This window comes from Chiloscyllium plagiosum, unplaced genomic scaffold, assembly GCF_037043375.1.
Source record: "Chiloscyllium plagiosum isolate Xiang-an unplaced genomic scaffold, Cpla_swu_hap1 HiC_scaffold_15, whole genome shotgun sequence".
In the NCBI taxonomy this organism is placed as follows: Eukaryota; Metazoa; Chordata; class Chondrichthyes; order Orectolobiformes; family Hemiscylliidae; genus Chiloscyllium; species Chiloscyllium plagiosum.
The window spans coordinates 43,715,632-43,739,352 of NW_028270153.1; the positions used below are offsets into that span (position 1 = coordinate 43,715,632).

The 23,721-nt window shown below is 41.3% G+C and overlaps 1 protein-coding gene across 1 annotated transcript in view; it reads right to left on the minus strand.

Annotated features, from left to right (window-relative positions):
* LOC122559908 (cadherin-like protein 26) overlaps window positions 1-23,721 on the minus strand; it is a 47,975-nt gene that overhangs the window by 4,449 nt on the left and 19,805 nt on the right. The window contains 9 exon segments of the mRNA XM_087994614.1: window positions 1,522-1,632; window positions 3,559-3,680; window positions 5,640-5,861; window positions 8,897-9,130; window positions 10,723-10,865; window positions 17,231-17,502; window positions 20,344-20,529; window positions 21,171-21,302; window positions 21,745-21,911. Of these exon segments, the coding sequence (XP_087850740.1) occupies window positions 1,522-1,632; window positions 3,559-3,680; window positions 5,640-5,861; window positions 8,897-9,130; window positions 10,723-10,865; window positions 17,231-17,502; window positions 20,344-20,529; window positions 21,171-21,302; window positions 21,745-21,911 (1,589 nt within the window).

The following is a 23,721-nucleotide window of genomic DNA, read 5'->3' on the forward strand; positions in this document are numbered from 1 at the left end:
GTCCAGGGAAGTGAGGAGGTGAACTAATGATGTCTTTGATCAACCATCTTCTTATGTATCAACTTGGAATCAACAGCAACAGTCTTTCATTCTGTGGAGGACCTCCTTCACCACATGAATAGTCCTAGTGCCTGTAGTCAGGAGGGAGTTTTGACATTTTACAGTCCTGCAGGGTGGGCTTTCTTGTTGAGATTCCATTGTATTTCATCTCTGCCTCAGTGGCTCCATTAGTACTGTTGGCTGGACATCACTGTGAGCTCTCTTACTCAGCCTCCTGATTGACTGGTCCACCAGATGTTCATGGTGGATGGGTGTCCTGGGTTGGCTTTTTTAAATTGGCTATATCCAGAAAGATCATAAGTAATCATGCCACTTCTGGGTTCCTTATCTGGATTGAGCACACACTTGGATTGTGGCTCAATCTGGAAGATTGACAGAAATGTAAATTTAAAATTCCCACATGGATTAAAACATAGATTTTTATTGCTCTTCAATCTATTAAAGTATGAATGTATGCTACACATGGAATAAAAAAGTTTTATGCATATTATCCTATATGTGTTTCAGTAACTGTGAGTGCAATGTTCCCCTCCCTAGAAGTGGTGAGACAAGTGGCAATAATTAATGGGTTAGCCCTGGACAGAATTATATTCTTCCTGCTTGCTCAACCTAGTTCTGATGGAGAGTCAAACTGGAATGTTAACTCTTTTGTTTTCTCTCTACAAATGCTGAGTTTCTCGAGCATGCTTTGTCTTTCCTTCAGCTTTCCAGCTTCTGCACTATTTTATGTTTATTGGATTGTAAGCTCTCTCACCAAATGGTAGACTATTAATGTTGTGTGTCAATATGATTAGATTACAGATGTGCAGCTGATCCTATTCCATAGTTAAAATGGCAATAATGGGAGTGAGGTGTAGCATTGTCTGAAGTTTTTTTTATATTCACCTTTCATAGGATATAATCCCTACAGTGCAGAAGGAGGCTATTCAGCCTATCACCAATCATCCCACCCAGACCCTCACTGTGTTCTTAGTCCTAAATTTGCCATGGCTAACCCACTTAGCCTAACCTGAACACTGCAGACAATTTCAACAAGGTCAACCCACTTAACTTGCACATCTTTGGATGTAGCAGAAAACTGGAGCAAACCTGCACAGACATAGGGAGAATGTGAAAACTCCACATAGTCACCCAAGGCTGGGATCAAACCCAAGTCCCTGGCGTTGTGAGGTAGCAGTGTTAATCACTGAGCCAGCGTGCCATTCTTTCCTTTGCATGTTCATTTGGCATGTTATTGAAATAATATTGAAAATGTCATGGACAGGAAGTAAAGAAAGGTACTTATTGAAATGTTTAAAAAACTATTCAGACTGAACCAAATCTTGAGATCTTGTGCAACTTTATGTGGAACTCCATTATTGTTACATCAAGGAATTAGAATTTGTGAGTCTATTTTAATTATGTTTTTGTAAAGTAAATAACTTCTACTAAGGATTCACACTTGGGAAAACAGTTGTTTACTTTATGTTTGAGCAGATTCTCATTCTCTATTTGCAAAGTGCCTGAAGTTTCAAAGCCATGGAGTAAAAAGTGACCATTTTCTTCTGGCAAGAATCGTGAAATAAAGTCAGCCTGCAGAAGAAGAAAATAAATAAATCAGCTCAAATTTGCAATATACATTGCTTTTCTTATGCTTGTATAGTTTACAAGGAAATATTTTCTTTCATAGCCTTGAATCTATGGAATAGTTACACTATAATCCAAATGTTCTATATCCTTGGTTAAATTGCCAACTTATCTCTCATCATGCACCATTCCCAGAATAATGCGCTGCTTAACTGGATGGCTGGCATCCCTTGTGTCCATGCCATCTTTCAAAGTTCACTAGTTGGACGTGTGTTGCAATCCGGTGTTGACCTTTACTGGCCGAGTAATAGCATAGCTGGCAAAAAAACCACACTGACCATGGCTGATACTTCCTTCCATTTGCTACCCCAATATCTCATTTTAGTTACTGTTTAACAACCAGGTCACACTCTTTACCTTTCCTTAGCTACATCCCACCTAAGATCCTCTCTGAATCTTCACGACTTTCCCTAATGTCCAGTGGTCACCCGCATCTTGTCATTGTTTAGGAAGAGAATATAACACACAGGCAAGCATTGGACAAAATCAAACATGATCTTTTATTAGCAGCCAACCAAAGGGACCACAAAATAAATAAATAGAGGTTGCAGTTTGCACCCACAGTTAGAACCAGATGCACGCATCTTGACCTTGAAAGTCCATAATGCTCTTCAGCTCCCAGCTAGCAGCTACTGGAACTGCGTATCAATCAAACTCTGTCTGACTTGTAGCGCCAAATACTTCTGAGCTCTGACATCCCTAAGGAGAACTTTGTGCAGCTGAATATCCTCATCCTTCTCCGAACTCCCAACTCAACATCTATCACATTGCCTCTTTGCCTGATCCAGTTCTGCAGAACACAACATTCTAGGATAACGTGGCACATTCTGTCTGGACTATACTGGAGGACTACCCCAGACTATTCTTGAATGCTGAAGTATACATAAGGAGAAGCTAGAGCTAGAATTTGTTTTAATGTATGGAGATAACATAAATGGAAATCATTGTATGGCAGAGATATCAGGAAAATCCCCATTATTTATGGAACAATAAATTATTTGAAATGAATGCAGATAATGCTGAAATAAAAGCTGAGAATTCAAAATATAGTCAGACAGTGTTGTGGAGAGAACATAATAGATAATGCCGTCTTTACATTTCCTAAACAAATGACACCTACTATTCATCTGTATTTTCACTGTGGATTGCCATCCCCACACTTACACAGTGCACACCTATACTGAGCAGACAGTGCTCACATTTACCACGGCCATAGCTGTCAATTGCAAAGGCACTGTTCATAATATTTTAAGCATGCTAGTTATTTGGGGACATTCAATATGTTCTTTCCAGTTTGTCAGCATACTTGTACTTAACTCACTCAGCAGATAATTCTGCATTTATTTTGAGCACCCTCATTGTTTCCTTGTTCTGAACTGGAATTCAATCCATAGCTCTGCACCTTAACACCTCCAAATTCTTCTGTCAGCAAATCTTTATTTAAATCCCAAAGAAATCATATATCAAACTCTTTCTATATTAAATTTTACTACATGAAGTACAGAAAAGAAATCCAATCAGCTCCCTCTCTGCTCATTTTCTCTCTTTCTCCTTCTACCCCTCTGTCTCTTAGTCAGGGGTAAATATAGGGTAAGGGAATAAATCTGGTTGGGTTACTTTTTTAAGGGTCGGTGTGGACTTGTTGAGTCTAAGGGCCTGTTTCCACACTGTAGGGTATCTAATCTCTCTCTATAATAAAGAAGACACACTCTCCAAAGCTAATCATGTTAAGATTACCTTGCCAACTAAAGGGATGAAAATTGTAAATCATCCACAAAACCTTTCTATAAAATTATCTTTACACATCATAACTCAGATTAAGACAAGGATAACAAGAGGAGCTGGGAAAATAAGTAAATTTTGATCACTTACTGAACATGGTGCACCACCTCCTTCTTCATTGTACTTTATTAATGACCCATTAGGTTCATCAGGGACTAAATTAGTCCGCATCTTGTTGGTGAAATTACAAAACAAAAATGAACATGGAACAACTGTAAGAAGGAAAAGGACAATACAATGAGTGCTAATGCATAATACATACGTGATCCAAGTATTACAGTTTGACTCCATATATTTTAAGAAAGCCAGGAGTAAATGTTTGTTGAGTAGCAAGAGCTGAATCACACAAATTACTGTACACAGAGAGGCCATTTAACCTATTACACTTGCATATCTGGCAACTGTCATACATCTGCAGAATCAAGACCACTACCAGCAATGGTGAGAGTAGAATGCTGCCATCATTCCTCTTTTCTATTCTCAATTAACATTCTATTAAGTTAACATTTTTCCTTTTTATACTGGGTCTGAACTGTTGCTCAGTTAACAGTGGTAAAAAATGAAACACTCTTGAGTCTTAAAGAAAGAGACACTTGATTTAACCACAAGATGAAGTCTATTGCATACTAGCAAGTTGTGTTAACCAGTTAGATATAATTTTTAAATCTATCAGGAGCCAGGGATGACATATCTGACCCCATCAGGATCTTGATTTGGACTTTGTCTTGCTGAGATGGTTAAATGTTTGAGAACTAAGGGAATCAAGGGATATAGGGACAGAGTGGGAGATTGGAGTTGATATAGAAATACAATAATGATCCTATTGAATGAGAGAGCAAAACTGGATGGGATTGTTTGGCCTGCTCCTGCTTTAATTCCTCATGTGTTTATGTACTATATTAATTGCTGCTACGTGTACAATCCAAAATCTTACTTGACTGAAAACAAAAAAAATGCTGGAAATCACAGCAGGTCAGGCAGCATCTGTGGAGAGAGAGCAAACTAATTTTTCAAGCCTAGATGAATCATCAGAGCTCCTCCAGAATCTTACTTGCTTTTTTTTGTATGTCTTTTTGATCTATACTTTGTATGTTTTGCTGTCACTTTGTTCAGCTGCTTTGTTAAATGTCTTAACATGTATTACAACACGGGGTAAACTCTCCTGCTTAAATTAAACCAGCAACACAGAAAAGATTTATCCCATGCAGTAATCTGTGAAAATTCGAGAGGCCAAGAAGTATTTAAAGTAAAAATTAAAAACTTTATTTCTTAAAGTGTAACAGAGAATAATGAACAAACAATTATTTACAAGTCCTTCCTCTCACTTATCTTTTACCTTCCCCTTCTACAATACTAGTCCAATAAAACTCCTATGTAAGATTTACAAAACAAAACTTCTTATCTCAAAACCAGGCAGATTTCGGTACTTCTATTTGGATCTTCCTGTGTCTTCTTTTCCTTTTCTTAGGGATTCTGCTTCACAGGTTACTGATCAATAAAGGTACTTTTAAGAGATCTATTTTTCAGGCAGTCTTCTTGCATGCTGGTAGCTTGGCAGTCCTCCGCTCAACTGTTCAATTTTCCCTAATCTTTTACCCCCAAAGCATCGGGTTGTTTTATTGACTTTTAAGATTGTCAATATAGTAAGTTCAAACTGGATTGGAGTTTGATATTTTTCAGGGTATAATTTAAATTAATTGGCCTCATTCAAATCTATTTTGTCATTTCCAGGCAACCAGCTACCCCAGCTACCCCAGTAGCGAGAGCACCTATTACATTGTATCTTATTGAGAACACTTGGTGCTTTAGGTAGCTCTATCAGCTTTTAACTCTCTTAAAGGTACAGTACACCCACATCTTCATAACACATGTGGGTATATTTCCTTTTGCTGCCCTTCTACTCCAAATTTATTACTTTACATTTAAGCCATTGAAATGAATCAAACATTTCTTTTACCTTGTGTTAATGTTAGTACATGAATGATTGTTTAAAAATAAAGGAACTAATTGGATTGTTTAATTTTCTTTCTTCATCAATATATTTTCTTTACTTCTCTTATAGGGATGGTGGAATATCTCAACGATCAACGACAGGAAATGAAGCTTAAATTATTTGGAATTTATATTTGAACTGACTGTAAATGAGAGATCCAGGATATTTGTATACTTACGAAGCAGTAATAACAATGAGGCAAACACAACACCAATGGCTGTGCCAACGCCAATGGATCTATGGATTTCCAGGCTTTCACATTCAACCTCATCTGGGCAGTGACAAACACGCAAATTCAATACATTCACATTACTAATTCCTTGTCGATCATGGATCTTGAAAGGCACTGCATAAACTCCTGGTAAGGGATCCTGCAGACTCATAAGCTGTGAAGATGTGCCTGAACACAGAGCACAGTCAATGAATAAAACTGAACTTTATACATTATACCACAACACCAATTTGTAAATTGAATGTGCCTTTTTCAATAATAAAGCATCTCAAAGCACTTTATAGTGGAGCTATCAATCAAGCCTCATAAGGAGGTATTAGGTCAGGTGACCAAACATTTGATTGAAGAGGTAGGTTTTGAGGAGTCTTAAAGTGAAGAGGGATAGAGACATTTAGTGAGGGATTCAAAAGATTGACAATTGAAAAACATGGTCATAAATTGGGAATGCTCAAGAGGCTGGAAATGGAGAAGTGCAGACTTTTTATGCAACAGGGATTTGAATGAGCTTAAAGTTCCACTGATTAGAATATGCCTAGAAGTGGTAAAATGGTCAAGTCTAGAGATAAGAAAAGAGAGATGAAGATTTCAGAAGCAGACGAACGGAAACTGCGAAGAGTCAGGCATGTTATGAAGGTCCTAAGAGGTCCCCCTTCTATCCTTATTGATAGAAGATGTGATTCAAAACTTATCACGGTGTTAAATACCACACCAAGGTTCTGGTCCTACCTCAAACAGTTGTCATGGAGAGGAATGGAGTTGATGGATAGGTAGTTTGCCTTGGGACTGAACACAATGGCTTCAAAATTCCCTTTATTTAATTGGAATAAGTTTATGCTCAGCCAGTGCTGATTTCCAGTGAATGTAGCAACAATTCAGAGATTGTTGAGAGAGATGATAGGGCTGGGAATCATAATTGTATAAACATAAGATGTAGATTCAGCCTTTCTTGGAGTATCCTCCATCAGTTACTATGATCATCATGGATTTATATCTCAGCTCCATTTTCCAACACAATTCCATATTCTTTCATTCCCTTTGTATCCAAAATTCTATTGTTCCGTTTTAAATACACAACAACAGAGTGGCCACAGCCCTCTTTGGGATGCTGCATGTAAATTCCACAACCCACTGAGTGACAAAAGCTCTGCCCACCTCTAAGTCCCAAATGGCCAACCTCTTACTCTGAGACTGTGACACTGATTCTCAGTGCTCCAGGTTTGGGAAATATTCCTCAGTATCCGTACTACCAAGGGACTTAAGAATCTTATGTTTCAATGAATTCACTTCTCATTATGATAAATTACATTGAGTAAAGGTTTTGTTTGCTCATGGTCTCTTCACAATATCCACCATCTAAACCACCTATGGCAGCTACCTGTCAAACCCTGGGACTCATGCATAATTACAATCCCTAAAGTGTGGAAACCGGCCCTTTGGCCCAACAAGTCCACACCGACCCTCCGAAGAGTAACCCACCCAGACCCATTCCCTTACACATTTACCCCTGGACTAATAACCTACACTATTGGCAATTTAGCATGGCCAATTCACCTAACCTCCACATCTTTGGATTGTGGGAGGAAACCAGAGCACCTGGAAGAAACCCACGCAGACACAGGGAGAATGTGCAAACTCCATACAGACAGTCGCCTGAGGCTGGAATTGAACCTGGGTCCCTGGCGCTGTGAGGCAGCACTGAGCCACCATGCCACCAAAAGGATGTGTAGGCTCTACCAAATAACACTGCCCATTCTCTCATCATTAAAAATTTCCTACTCCTCGATTTCCCTCCACAAAGAGAATAACCTCATGTCTGTTGACATTATAGCCCATTCACCTCACCATAAACCAGCCACTCTGTTAATTAAAGTAGGGTGTATTAGGTTGGAGGAGAAAGTGAGGACTGCAGATGCTGGAGATCAGAGCTGAAAATGTGTTGCTGGAAAAGCACAGCAGGTCAGGCAGCATCCAGGGAGCAGGAGAATCGACGTTTCGGGCATGAGCCCTTCTTCATGTATAAGGTTGGAGTTTGTCACTACTTGGACAATGACTTGTTTACCTATGAATGGAACACTGGTAATGGGTTGTTGAGTTATGAGCCATACACTTGTGATATCTCACTTCATGAGTAATTCTAAAGCGGAGTAAAATTTGAAGTCTGGTCTCTTCTTTCGCCAAGCAACTGAAAGATGTTTAACATGTCGCCTGCAGCCTCAATTTATTTTCTCCACAGACCAGCACCACTCCCCCCATCCAGTCCTACATTGCCCATAGGTCTGGACACACCACACTCAGTGTCCTGTCCACATAACCGCATAAATTGTAAATTGCTGAGGGCTCAAACATTGCTCCTAACTAGCCACAGCCTGAAGCGATCTATTCACTCCTATCCTCTGCCACACATCTGCCAACCAATCCTCGAACAATGCAAAGATATTGTCTCCAAACCATGGCCCTTGACGTCATTCATGACCTCCTGCATCCTGAAAATTATTCAATTGTCAACCCTGGCACCCCGCCTCTAGTATAACCAAATAGCCTTACTCCCAAAACCTGTTCAGGTGGAAACTCATGATATATTCTGGAACAGTATTACTAAGGAAGCATTTAGCTGAGAAATAGGAAGGGACCAAGAATCAATCTTCACAGTATATCAGAGGTAAAAGGTGCAAGAGCAAGATGAGTAGTCATTAAAGGGAATTCTCTGGCTGACGCTAAAAGAATAAGAAATTCAAGGGTAGATGGCGATGGAGTAGTAATTTACAATGATGAAAGGATTGTTTTGCAAAAGAGGAGAAATACTATTATCAAAACAATATACACTTATACCAGTTGAATGTCTTCTGAGCATACAACACAAGGATTTCAATACATTAATTACTATCAATAAGTAAACTGAGGAACAATGATGGGAATATAAGTGAAAATTTCAAGTTCTGCTTCACTATCAACTCTTATCTTTAAAAATCACACAACACCAGGTTATAGTCCAACAGGTTTAATTGGAAGCACACTAGCTTTCGGAGCGACACTCCTTCATCAGGTGATTGATGAAGGAGCATCGCTCCGAAAGCTAGTGTGCTTCCAATTAAACCTGTTGGACTATAACCTGGTGTTGTGTGATTTTTAACTTTGTACACCCCAGTCCAACACCGGCATCTCTGAATCATAACTCTCATCTTGAAAGCTTTAAGAACACTCACCATATGCTGTTGATAATTTCCACATCTTCTTTCCAAATACTTTGGTATCCATTAGTTCAAATGTGAATGGACCACTGAATGGATTTTCATCATCATCTGCTGCCATAATATTGATGGATCGCGCATTGCCATTAGTGCACATATGTTGATTGTTGTTCACTATATATGGTGCATTGTCATTAACATCTGACAAGTGTAAGTGCAGAGTGGCTGTTCCAGTCAAAGGTGGCACACCTAAAATGAAGAGAAATTTACACAAATATATCCATATTAATTCCCTTTTTTTAAAGAGATTGCAAGTATCACAGTTACTAAATGCATTTTATAAGAATAACTTCAATTATTGATTGACAAGTTCCTGTTTTCAGTTTCCAAACAAAAATGTTCCATCAGTTTTGTGTACAATGTCTTATTACGATAAATGGATCAGAAAACTTAATGTGCTTAGTGGAAAAATGCATGAAATTACAGTATTCACTCACTTCCAATATTCAACCCGTGAGACACTTAATGGGAAAGTGCTAACCCATTTTACTATGGTATTTCTTCTTTGAGATGACAGCAAAAATTGTACAGTTCTATTACAGTTGAATGAACTTATCTTACTTTTAATTGGGAAACTGCTCCCTTGCAATAATCTTCTCTTCCTCTGTATAAATATTTTTTTCAAACATTTTTAAAACCAATAATAAATCAAATAGGGAAAGAATAAAGACTGGTCATGCTTATAGAAGGTGTTCCTCGGTATGAATACTATTACAATTAATAGAATAGCTTTCTCATGCCTATAAAAAGCTTGTTTCAATTACTAGCACTATAAAAACATATATCATGGTCCAGTTTGTTGCCATATCACCATCTATCCCACACCGCTATTTATCAGCATTGACAATTAGGTACTGAAATTTGGCTATGCAATCACAGATATCAATACATGCATTGCAAAAGCTGTATGTCCAACTAAATAACAGAGTATAGAGCATCAGTACCTTCACTGAGTACACCAAACTGTGAGCCTACCAAGCTTGCATCTTTAATCAATTCCTCTACAATACCAAGACATGGGCCACACATGCCAAGCATGGCAAAAGACTAAATTATTTCCACCATTGTTGTGACAGACGTCCTCAATAACTGTTGAAAGTAACCAATTCAGAGATCCTGGAACATGCTAATTCCATCCGCATGCGCACAATGCTAAGACAATGATGTCTGCACTGTCTTGGCTATGTTCATCAAATGGATGATGACCCCATACCCAAAGACCTTCTGCATAGTGAACTGGCCACTGGGTCATAACCTCACCCTAATTGTTCATATCTCAGCCAAAGGGTTGCCTGCATATGCACTGCCAACTGGACACAGTCATTGATAGCTATGATCTTTGGAGGTTAACTGTTTGTAAGGCATGAAAGGAGGTGAGCAGAAAATGAAAACTCAGTATATTGAGAAGAGCACCCAGAGGAAATAGACACCATTGCATTAGGCACCTTCCCTGTCTGCTGTCCTCATCAGGAGCAAATGTAGCAGAGACTGCAATGGCAGTCTCCTGAACCATAACAGGTGATGCTTTGCACAGAGTTGACTACTGCTGTGCAAACTATTGTCCTAAGAGAGAAGAAGCTGTGGGAACACCGAAACCACTGATGTTTATTGTCAGCTATTTTAACCAGTAAAGCAGTATTTGAAACCATAGATTAAAGATACTCTATGCATTATAATGACAAATATTCATCTTGAATCAGAGATTTGGATATCTCACCAAAACAGTTGAAAAGCATCATTAAAACATCTGAATTATTAAAGTCATTTTAAATATCACTTGCCATCATCAACTGCATGAATAATAATATCATAAACACTTCCATTCATATAGGGTGCTTCTCGATCCAATTCTTTCAACGTTGTGACAATACCAGTCACTTTATCCACAGAAACTAGTTCACCAGGATCATATGCTTTTACATACCTTGAAAAGAAAATGTAATAAAGGAAGAACATTTGATTTTACCGTCTTAGCTAAATGTAATGTATTAACTTATACAGTGACGTCTCTGTAGAATGAAGAGGATTATGATTAATTTTATGCATCATTGAATCCACTCTGACCACCTCACTCCCAACCTCTTCACACAACACAGGCAGTTTATGTTAAGGCATTGGATTTTAGTTTACAATTTATTATCTTTGAGCTTAATATTTTTGAGGGATTTTGTGCCCACTCTTCAACCATCCACATGCTATTGTCAAATTCCTCAGAGTTCCACTGTTCCCTGTGCACTGCTAAGAATATGGGTAATGGCCATAGCGATGAAATTAGCCATCATCTCCTGACCGCCATAACACATTGTTATCCTTTGGGCAGGAAACCAGGAATGCCAATCAGGACATCATTCCACACCCTCATCTCATTCATTTGCCTGGAATTGTGATCAATGGCACAGCAGTGACTCTCACCACTAACTGAACACATGTCTGCACAATCCTATTCCCATCCCAGTGAAGAAACTTCCAGCTGCTCTAAGGAAGGTTCCTGGCTTGATGTAGTTTGCATGCATGTGGTGGAGTTCCATTTGTCTGCTGCCCTTGACCTTCAAGGTGATGGAGGTCACAGGTTTGGAAAGTGCTGTCTAAGGAGCCTAGTTAAGTTGTTGCAGTGCATTTTGTAGGTGGTACACACTGCTGCCATTGTATATCAGTGGTGGAGGGAGAAAATCTTGATAATGTTAGACATCTGCTTTGTTTGGATGGTGTCAAAGTTTCATGAGTTGAAACTACACTTATCCAGGTATGAAGAGTATTCCATCATGTTCCTGACTCGTGCCTCGTCATAGTGGACAAGCAATGAGAAGTCAAAAGGTGAGTTACTCACCACAGAACCCCCAATCTCAGGCCTGCGCTATAGCCGCAGTGTATATATGGCTGGTCTATAGATTAGTTTCAGGTAAATCACTCAAAGATGTTGATAATGGAGAATTTAGCAATGCTAATGCCATTGACTGTTAAAGGACAATGGCTACATTCTTTTTTGTTGGAAATAGTCCTTCACTGGTATTTATTTGACATGAATGTTATTTACCATTTAGCAACCCAAGCCTGGATGTTGTCCAGTTGTCTATTACATGCTGATTATCTCTTTGACCTGCAAGTAGTTCTGTACTGAAACTTCACCAGGCTGACACCTCATCTTTAGGTAAACCAGTTGCTGCTCCTCGCATTGATATAGATATAACCAGGGATAGTGATGGTGGTATCTAAGTATTCATCTGTAAGACATAATTCCATGGAAACCTCTACTACATGCATTGCTTATCTAATCTAGGGGACGGCTCTCCCAGTTTTGGCACAAGGCCCAGATGCAGTAAAAAGATCTTTGCCGGGTTGACAGGTGTGCTGTTGTTGTTTTTCGTATCTTGGCTGGTGCCAGGCTGTCTAGTTTCATTCTTTTTATAAGGCTCTGTAAAGGTGAGTACAACTGCATTGCCATGGACCTGAGTCACAGAGTATTGTGTAAAAGGAAAACAATCCATTTTAGTTTTGAAAGATGGGTGTCCTCATTGAATATTCACAAATTGAGAGGAAGTCACTTATGAGGTAAAAACAATGACTGCAGATGTTGGAAACCAGATTCTGGATTAGTGGTGCTGGAAGAGCACAGCAGTTCAGGCAGCATCCAAGGAGCAGCGAAATCAACGTTTTGGGCAAAAGCCCTTCATCAGGAATAAAGGCAGAGAGCCTGAAGCGTGGAGAGATAAGCTAGAGGAGGGAAGGGGGAGGGAAGAAAGTAGCATTGGGTATAATAGGTGAGTGGGGGAGGGGATGAAGGTGATAGGTCAGGGAGGAGTGGGTGGAGTGGATAGGTGGAAAAGGAGATAGGCAGGTAGGACAAATCCAGACAAGTCATGGGGACAGTGCTGAGCTGGAAGTTAGGAACTAGGGTGAGGTGGGGGAAGGGAAAATAAGGAAACTGTTGAAGTCCACCTTGATGCCCTGGGATTGAAGTGTTCTGAGGTGGAAGATGAGGCGTTCTTCCTCCAGGCATCTGGTGGTGAGGGAGCGGTGGTGAAGGAGGCCCAGGACCTCCATGTAAGGGCAGAGTGCTTTAGGGAACATCTCCAGGACACCCGCACCAATCAACCACACCGTCCCGTGAAAACATCTCAAACATCAAAAACTGTAAGTATGACAAACTTTTATCTACCCACCTCCATAACCAGCGCTCCTCAAACATTCCTGAAGATTCCCCTGGCCTTGGAAACTACTCGGATGCCATTAGCCATGCGGCTGCCACCCCCACGCTGATTGATGTCACTTCCGCCCCCATCAGGGCCACTCCCACAACTACTTCCACTCTTCACAATTCATCATGCATCACACGTGACATCACTTCCACCCCTCACATCATCGATGATGCCGCATGCTCAGTGACTTCCGCCACCCCTACTGCCGTGGTCACCACCACTTCCGCCCCCACCAGCGCCACTCACCTGCATTCTGCTGACACGTCCCCTACAGACCTCACTGTCACGATCCCCACCCCCCAGAACCCTGAGGGGAACACTACCCCTGCTCATGACTCCACCCCCATTTCCCCCACCACCACACCCACTCCAGTTACAGGTTCCGCCCCCACTCCCAGCTCCACACCCACACCAGATCCCAGCTCCCAGCCCTGCCGGGTTTTCACCATCCCTCCAGACCTCCCCCTCACTGAGGAAGAACGATCAGTCCTCAGCAAAGGACTCACCTGCATTCCCCTCTGTCCACGCATCAATTAATTTAATACACGCCGTGACGTCAAACAATCCTTCCGTCGCCTCCAAGCTTACTTTCACAATCAGGACTCCCGCCCACCTTCCGAGGACCCCTTCGCCCACCTCCAACACACTGCATCCACCTGGACACCCCGCACTGGCCTATTACCTGCCCTCGACCTCTTCATTTCCAACTGCCGCTGGGACATTAACCGCCTCAACCTGTCTACACCCCTCCCCCACTCCAACCTCTCACCCTCACAATGCGCAGCCCTCCAATTCCTCTGCTCCAATCCCAACCTCACCATCAAGCCAGCGGATAATGGGGGCACAGTGGTAGTCTGGCGCACTGACCTCTACACCGCTGAAGCCAAACGTCAACTCGAGGACACCTCTTCCTACTGCCCCCCTCGACCATGAGCCCATGCCCCATCACCAAACCATCATCTCCCAGACCGTACAGAACCTCATCACCTCAGATCTCCCACCCACAGCTACCAACCTCATAGTCCAGGAACCCCGCACTGCCTGGTTCTACCTCCTTCCCAAGATCCACAAGCCTGACCACCCAGACCGACCTATTGTCTCAGCATGCTCCTACCCCACTGAACTCATCTCTACCTACCTCGACACTGTCCTATCCCCCCTAGTCCAGGAACTCCCCACATACATTCGAGACACCATCCACACCCTCCACCTCCTCCAAGACTTCCGTTTCCCCGGCCCCCAACACCTCATCTTCACCATGGATATCCAATCCCTCTACACCTCCATCCGCCATGACCAGGGCCTCCAAGCCCTCCGTTCTTTCCTCTCCAGACGTCCCCAACAGTACCCTTCCACCGACATTCTCATTCATTTGGCCGAACTGGTCCTCACCCTTAACAATTTCTCCTTCGAATCCTCCCACTTCCTCCAGACCAAAGGGGTAGCCATGGGCACACGTATAGGCCCCAGCTATGCCTGTCTCTTTGTTGGCTACGTAGAACAGTTGATCTTCCGTAATTACACCAGCACCACTCCCCACCTCTTCCTCCGCTACATTGATGACTGCATTGGCGCCACCTCGTGCTCCCGCGAGGAGGTTGAACAATTCATCAACTTCACCAACACATTCCACCCTGACCTTAAATTTACCTGGACCATCTCTGATACCTCCCTCCCCTTCCTGGACCTCTCCATCTCCATTAATGACGACCGACTTGACATTGACATTTTTTACAAACCCACCGACTCCCACAGCTACCTAGATTACACCTCTTCACACCCTACCTCTTGCAAAAATGCTATTCCGTATTCCCAATTCCTCCGCCTCCGCCATATCTGCTCCCAGGAGGACCAGTTTCACCACAGAACACACCAGATGGCCTCTTTCTTTCGAGACCGCAATTTCCCTTCCCATGTGGTTAAAGATGCCCTCCAACACATCTCGTCCACATCTCGCACCTCCGCCCTCAGACCCCACCCCTCCAACCACAACAAGGATAGAACGCCCCTGGTGCTCACCTTTCACCCTACCAACCTTTGCATAAACCAAATCATCCGCCGAAATTTCCACCACCTCCAAAAAGACCCCACCACCAGGGATATATTTCCCTCCACACCCCTTTCCGCCTTCCGCAAAGACCGTTCCCTCCATGACTACCTGGTCAGTTCCACGCCCCCCTACAACCCACCCTCCCATCCTGGCACCTTCCCCGCCACCGCAGGAACTGTAAAACCTGCGCCCACACCTCCTCCCTCACCTCTATCCAAGGCCCTAAAGGAGCCTTCCACATCCACCAAAGTTTTACCTGCACATCCACTAATATCATTTATTGTGTCCGTTGCTCCCGATGCGGTCTCCTCTACATTGGGGAGACTGGGCACCTCCTTGCAGAGTGCTTTAGAGAACATCTCCGGGTCACCAATCAACCACACCGCCCTGTGGCCCAACATTTCAACTCCCCCTCCCACTCTGCCGAGGACATGGAGATCCTGGGCCTCCTTCACCGCTGCTCCCTCACCACCAGACGCCTGGAGAAAGAACGCCTCATCTTCCGCCTCGGAACACTTCAACCCCAGGGCATCAAGGTGGACTTCAACAGTTTCCTCGTTTCCCCTTCCCCCACCTCACCCTAGTTCCTAACTTCCAGCTTAGCACTGTCCCCATGACTTGTCTGGATTTGTCCTACCTGCCTATTTCCTTTTCCACCTATCCACTCCACACTCCTCCCTGACCTATCACCTTCATCCCCTCCCCCACTCACCTATTGTACTCTATGCTACTTTCTCCCCACCCCCACCCTCCTCTAGCTTATCTCTCCACACTTCAGGCTCTCTGCCTTTATTCCTGATGAAGGGCTTTTGCCCAAAACGTTGATTTCGCTGCTCCTTGGATGCTGCCTGAACTGCTGTGCTCTTCCAGCACCACTAATCCAGAAGGAAGTCCCTTATCCAAGGCAGGACAGGTGTAAGATTTATAGTGCACTGTAATTCATTTGGAATGTGGGCAATTAGTCAAATCTACATTGGTTCCTTCTTGCTCTTATGAAGGACTAAGCCAATTGGAGTAGTGTTGTTTGAACTATCATAGCTTTCAGATTGACCCTGCTACTTACTTGAGAAATCCAGCACATCTGCACATTACAGCAGTTAGTGCATGAGGATGCAGAAAGTCTGACAAGTAGCTCAAATTATGAATGATTACTCTTGGTTGTAGATGAGTAGTTGCATCTAGATCAAAATATTTGGATTAATTTTGTAATCCCTTGCTAATATCTAGATGTTTATACAAAATTAACCTACTATAAAATGAATTGAACTCCATGCACGATTTGAAATTCATTGATTTTCACGAATTCCCAGCTTAAACTTTCTATGGATGACTAGCCTAGTGAATTCCAGCACAGCTGAAACTAAAAAGCAATGGTTATATTGCAGGTAAAATATTCTTATAGACTTTAAAGTAGTTCAAAATATATTTCATACATTTCAGTGATTTTGACAGGGCTGAATGAGAAAGTGGAAGGCTTTGACAAAAACTGAAAAGAAACCAGAAGAGTCTGTGAGGAAGTGTTGGTGTAGTGTGGCAACTGATCCCTCTGTTCCATACTTAGTGACTTGCAAGCATGTGCATGTAGTACATACAGAAAAATTGATAACAGTTAAATCGTCTGACCTTTTGGCTAGTTTTTCACAAAGAGATAGTCATTCACAGAACAAATTATTGTCAGAACTACATTACTTGGTTCATCATATGCATTAATTATCCATCCTTTCAAATACTGTGCTAATATTCAGTGGTCCCTATATCAGATCGGTAATGTTTCCATTGCTAACTGATGACTAGTATTTCATTGTAAATGGGAACCAGTCCTTAAACTTCACTTGTGCATAAGCTTGATATCGATGTTGTCTATACAACTCTTCATTGCATAGTGAGGTAAGATTGCAAGAGGGTGAATTCATGACTCCATGACTACATTCTGTAAGCAGGAGACATAAATCCACAAAACCTATTCAAATCTCCAATAGGTTTACAGAACCTTGAACATTGTATTTCTAATAAAATGGGAGTTGTATTTTCACCTTCACCTACCTGATATGGTTTTTAAATATATTATCAGGATCTGTGGCATTCATTCTCCCCAGCACAACTTCAGGTAGAAGACCTTCTTTAAGTTTGACTAATATTTCAGCAGGGTCAAAAAGCGGTGGATCATTTTCATCCAATACATTGATATTTACTGTCATTATCTGTGATTCTGAAGTACGCAAATCAATATTCGTGCCAGGACAGGTAAATAATGGTTCTTCATTTTCAACAGCAATCTGAAGTATTCTTTCTCGACCATGCTCATAATCTAAATGCTGAAGAATTAATGCAGTGAAGCAGTTTGGTGCAATTTTCATAGCTTTGTACATACATTAGAGGCTAAGTAAAGGATGAACACGCTGTGGAGTCAAGAGATCTCTCATTACTGAGAAGACTATTGAAGCACTGACAGTAGCACAGCAGAGCGTGAAGAGTCAGATGGTGACTCTTAGTGGGGGTATTCCTTCCAACAATGCCTCTTGCCTTAAAAAGTATTTACAATTAATATAACTTCCAATAATTTATAAAGAATAGTCCTGATACAATGGCAATTTGCTTTCATATTGTGGCTTAAATGTAACAAATGTCTCAAGGCACTTCATGGCAACATAATGAAGCAACACCTGACTCAGCGCTACAAAAGGAGGTAGAGTCATAGAGTCATACAGCACGGAAATAGACCCCTCAGCCCAACTCATCCATGCTGACCAGTTTCCTAAACTGAACTAGTCCAATTTTCCTGCATTTGGCCCATAGCCCCCTAAACCTTTCCTTTCCATGCACCTGTCCAAAGGTTTTTTAAATGTTGTAATTGTATCAGCCTCTATCACTTCCTCTGCCAGCTCATTCCATATATAAAACACCTTCTGTGTGAAAACATTGCCCCTCAGGTCCCTTTTAAGTCTTTACCTTCTCACCCTAAACTTTTGCCCTCTAGTTTTGAACTCTCACAGCCTTAGGAAAAGACCTTGTTTATTTACCCTATCCATGCTCCTCTTGATTTTATAAACTTAATTCACCCCTCAGCCTCCTACGCTCCAGGGAAATAAATCCCAACCTATCCAGCCTCTCCTTATAACACAAACCAGAGATCATAGGAAAAGTGACAAAAAGCTTCATTTTGAAGAAGCATTATACAAGAGGAAAGAGAGGTGGAAAAGCAGAGATATTTAGGAAGTGAATTCCAGAGTTTTGTGTCTCATCAGCTGAAAGTACAGTCCTGATTTTCTCTATCAAAATTGCTAATTACTCCCGGATTATTTTGGACTGTAAAGATTTTAGATTTAGATTAGATTACAGTGTGGAAACAGGCCCTTCGGCCCAACAAGTCCACACCGACCCGCCGAAGCGAAACCCACCCATACCCCTACATTTACCCCTTATCTAACACTACGGGCAATTTAGTATGGCCAATTCACCTGGCCCTGCACATCTTTGGACTGTGGGAGGAAACCGGAGCACCCGGAGGAAACCCACGCAGACACGGGGAGAACGTGCAAACTCCACACAGTCAGTCGCCTGAGTCGGGAATTGAACCCGGGTCTCTGGCGCTGCGAGGCAGCAGTGCTAACCACTGTGCCACCGTGCCGCCCACTAAAGATCTTCCCTATCTTATTTTCCTTACTGAAAACCTTTATCTTTTCTCTGGTACTTCAACCACTGTCACCTCTAAGAACTGCCAGAGACACTAAAACATCCTTATTGCTAAGAATAAGACTATCTGCACAAATATGAGACATCTAATGCTGGAGGGTAGTATACAGTAAATGGCAGAACTCTTAGTAGCACCAACAGTATAAAAATCAGCAAGTCGTGTTGCAGCTGTTTAGAACTTTAATAAGAGCACATTTGGAATATTGCATATAGCTCTGATCACCACACCACCAGAAGGAGGTGGAGGCTTTGGGAAAGGTACGGAAATGGTTTACGAGGATGCTATCTGGTTTGGGGAGTAGTAGCTATGAGGACAGATTGGACAAACTTGGTTTGTTTTCATTTGAATGTCAAAAGATAATGGCCGACCTGATAGAAGTTTGCAAAATAATGTGAGACATAGATATATTGGATAGTCAGAGTCTTTTACCCAAGATAGCAATGTCAGTGACATTAGTTTATGGTAAAAGGGTATACATTTAAAGGAGGTGTGAGAAGCAAGTTTTTTGTACAGAGGGTGGTAAGTGCTTGGAATGTGCTGCCAGAGGAGGTGGTGCAGTAGATACAATCGCAATATTTAAGAGGCATCTTGACAGATATATGAATACACAGATAATAAAGGGATACAGACAGTGTACAGGCAAAAGGCTTTAGTGTAGAAAGACATCATGTGTCAGTGCAGTCTCGGTGGGCCAAAGGGCCTCTTCCTGCGGTGCACTGCTCTTTGTTCTTTGTTCTATTCAGCTCCCCCTGTTGTCTTTCTACTTTCTCCACAGGAGCAAGCATCCTGCAGAGTTCCATCTGTTTTGGCCCTGAATTTGCTTTTTTTTCTCTCATTTCTCTCTCATCTCAACTCAAGCCATCTCCGAGTTCTTCCTATTTACAAGACCCAACACCTGCTACCTTGACCCTATGGCCAGTAAACTGCTACCTTATTTCCTTTCCTGTCCTTTATAATAGCTTGCATTGATAATGGCGCTCTCTTCTGAGGCATTTTACACCTTCCTTTCAAATCTGTTGCTACTAATGTTATGATGAAACAAAAGCCCTAATGACTCTGTCTCTGCAAACCTTCACCTCTTACCTCTTTTTCCACTCCAAACTACTTGAACTTGGTGTCACTTCTAAAATCCATATCCATGTTTACTGGACCACAGTGTTTGAATCCCTCAAATTAGACTTCTCCCTATGTCATTGTACCAATGTAGCTTTTATTAAAAAGGACAACCAATTTGACCCTTACTGAGCCCTTGGCTCAGCTGAGATAGATAAAGAAGTTGTGAGAGAGACAAATTTGACTGTAGCAGCTGATGAGGAAATACTCTCATGGAGTATTCTCAGGGAGAAACTCACTCATGAAACTGAGATGAGAGGGAGAGATGAGGGTAATGCTTAGGAAGTACAATGTTTTCAAAGTGTCTATTTATTCTGAATAAGGAAGAGAGCTTAATTACAATGCATACCTTTATCAGCAACAGAATTCCATTGTTTGTATCTGGTTCAGTATCAATCTTGTAATTCTCCTTTTCGTTCCCATGTATAATGGTATATTTTGCTTTCCAACCTGGGGTATTAGGTTGGTCTCCATCACTTACCTTTACTTTCAGTATAACTGCCATAACATTATTTTCAGACACAGTTGCTGAGGCCTGAAAATTAAAGATGTGACATTGCTTGATTTTAGTGAAACTGAAATAAATGTATACAAATTGCAGTGATTTTAATTAAATTGACAATATCCACACAAAAAAATTACCTCTGTGGTTTCAACTTGAGATTTAAAACTCTGCACAGAAAGCACCAATTCCATTTCTGTACAGAGCTTTCAAGATCATTCTGACGTATTTCTAAAGTACTTGTATCATTGCAATACTCAACAGTTTTATTTCATGACTTGTTAATCCCTGTTAAGTTACAAGTACATTGCGGAAATCTGTTTACATAGAACATAGAACAACACAGCGCAGAACAGGCCCTTCAGCCTTTGATGCTGCGCTGACCTGTGAACTAGCCTAAGCTCATCTCCATACACTTTCCCATCATCATCCATGTGCTTATCCAAGAATTGTTTAAATCTCACTAATGTGGCTGAGTTAACTACATTAGCAGGCAAGGCATTCCACGCCCAAATTCCATGAAAGCTATATCGCATCTTAGAAACATAGAATCATACAATACAGAAGAGACCCTTCAGCCCATCAAGTCTGCATGGACATCGACATTGCATCATGAAAATAACTGATTGACAAAAGTTAATATGCCCAAAATGTCCTTAACCATCAGTACTTACAGTGTGACTGATAAAGGTAGGAGGGTTATTGTTTCTGTCATTCACATTAACAATTACTGTGGCTGTGGAAGAATGTTGAATTTGAGGACCATTGTCCCGAGCTCGAATGAGAAGTTTGTATGAGGTGATTTTCTAAAATCAAACATCAGTAAAAATGTAGTCAATTAAACTGTTTTATATCTCACTGAATTTAGCAAGAAGAAATTTCTAATTTTCAGATCAATCAAGCTAAAGTAATTTCTAACAGTTTTGTTTTCAATCTTTCAGCAGTGTTGAACAAATCTACTCTAAATATGCTTAACACTTTTGCATGGAAATTTAAGCGTTGTCTATAATTGCCACATTAACATTGACTGGATGATATTTAACAGACAAATGCTTGTCAAAGAAGTCACAGCATAGCTACTCAAGCATTGACCCTCAAGATTTCATCATGTTTCAAAGACCAGTTATGTTTTGCATAATATCACTGCTCACAATTCCTTGTCAGAAGGTATATTTTTCATGACTCTGAAGGGAGATTATACATGACAGCCCACATATTCAAAATAAATCCAACCAATATTTGCCACACCTGATAATCTAAGCAATTTTTAAGAGTAATTGTTCCATTTTCTTGGTCAATAGCAAACATCCTTCCAGTTGGTGATTCCGGTTCAGAAACAAGATAGTATGAAATAATTGAGTTAGGATGCTTTATCTCATCTTTATCCGTGGCTTCAACTTTAAAAATACTTTGACCTAAATGAAAGACAAAGTATATCCAAATCTGATATACTGTCGGTTACTAAACAATAATTACATTTCTTAAAACAAATTAAGATTTATTTAACTTACTTCATAGCAAAATAAACAAATCATTAAATTTTACAAATCACATTAGTGACTCGAACCTTTTGCGCTCTGAATGGACATTGGGAATTTAGGCAGAGTGAAACATATCTCCAGGATTTTACATCTATTGATTTAAATTGGCAAAACATCAGTTTGAAATTTGTAGGAATCTAAAATGAGCTGATGAGATGCCATCATGCAGCTAACATTACCACACAAGGACAGAATTTACTTTTTGGTGTAAAAACATCTGCTCCTCTAAGAAGTGTAAATTTTTTTTTTAGATTAGATTAGATTACAGTGTGGAAACAGGCCCTTCGGCCCAACAAGTCCACACCGACCCGCCGAAGCGAAACCCACCCATACCCCTACATTTACCCCTTATCTAACACTACGGGCAATTTAGTATGGCCAATTCACCTGACCCTGCACATCTTTGGACTGTGGGAGGAAACCGGAGCACCCGGAGGAAACCCACGCAGACACGGGGAGAACGTGCAAACTCCACACAGTCAGTCGCCTGAGGCGGGAATTAAACCCGGGTCTCTGGCGCTGTGAGGCAGCAGTGCTAACCACTGTGCCACCGTGCCACCCACAAATTTGTGGGGAAATGTCTTAGAAAAAGCTTGGTGCCAGGAAAATGTGACAGAGGTATAGTCAAATTACACTCTCCAGGCAGTAGCCATAGCAAAGTTTCCATCCACTATTCTAACTGCGTAATGAATTAGAAAAGTGATATTACAATAAAGAAAATAAGAAAACAAATTCAAGTGCAGAAAGTAGTTTAGCAAACTTTAATAAAATAGCAATATTACACAAAAAATATTTTCAAATTCTTTTTATTTATATTTATATTGGAAACTGATCAACAATTCAAAGTTTTCCAATCCCCTGAAATATGTAGGAAGTACTGAGTTAGTTGGAAAAATATGGCAAGATTGGAAAAATTAGATTTTTGACATTGACAGAAAACATTCTAATTCTTCAACTAAACTTTGAACAATGAGACCTGGATTTCACTCAGGAGTAGTAAAATGTCTATTTGCATACACTTATTTGCATACACTATTTACATGCTTATGTATCTAATCTTGATTAATTTATATTCAGGGCTGAAACATTTTTGGCTAGGTTTTTCTGGCTAAGTGCGAGTTGCATGGTTTTTTTTTTGATGGACAGTGGCCACTAGTTCCAGTGAGATTGCTTGCTAGGCATGCCTGCTTATTTGGGTATCCTGGCCCCGTGGCATACCTCAAATCCAATTCCAATCCAAACTTATCAGATATCATTCGCAGAACAACTTGCCACTCACCAGATATCTACTGAAAGACCAGCATCCCTAGCATCCATGCAATATTTGACAGGCTGCTGTATGCCGCGACAAGCAGTGGCATTCTGAAACCACTTTACTCAGTCAAGGGAAGAGTCAGAAGATGTCAGATAAGGGGATGTTCACCCCATGATTCCCCAACAGCAACCTGGAGGTCCTGGGCATGGGGATGGTACAAAGAAAGGCAGTCAACTTCCCAGAGATCCAACAGAGGAGAATGTGCCACAGATCCTGGCAGCTTGGTTGCCACTTGGGTCAGTACCATCTCAACTGTGCAGAACAATGACAAGCAGCACCCTAGAAAGGTTAATGACCACCACTTCCACCAGGATAAATGCCACACTCCTTCCTTCTGCTACTTCATGCTCATTCTATCCTTGCAACTGC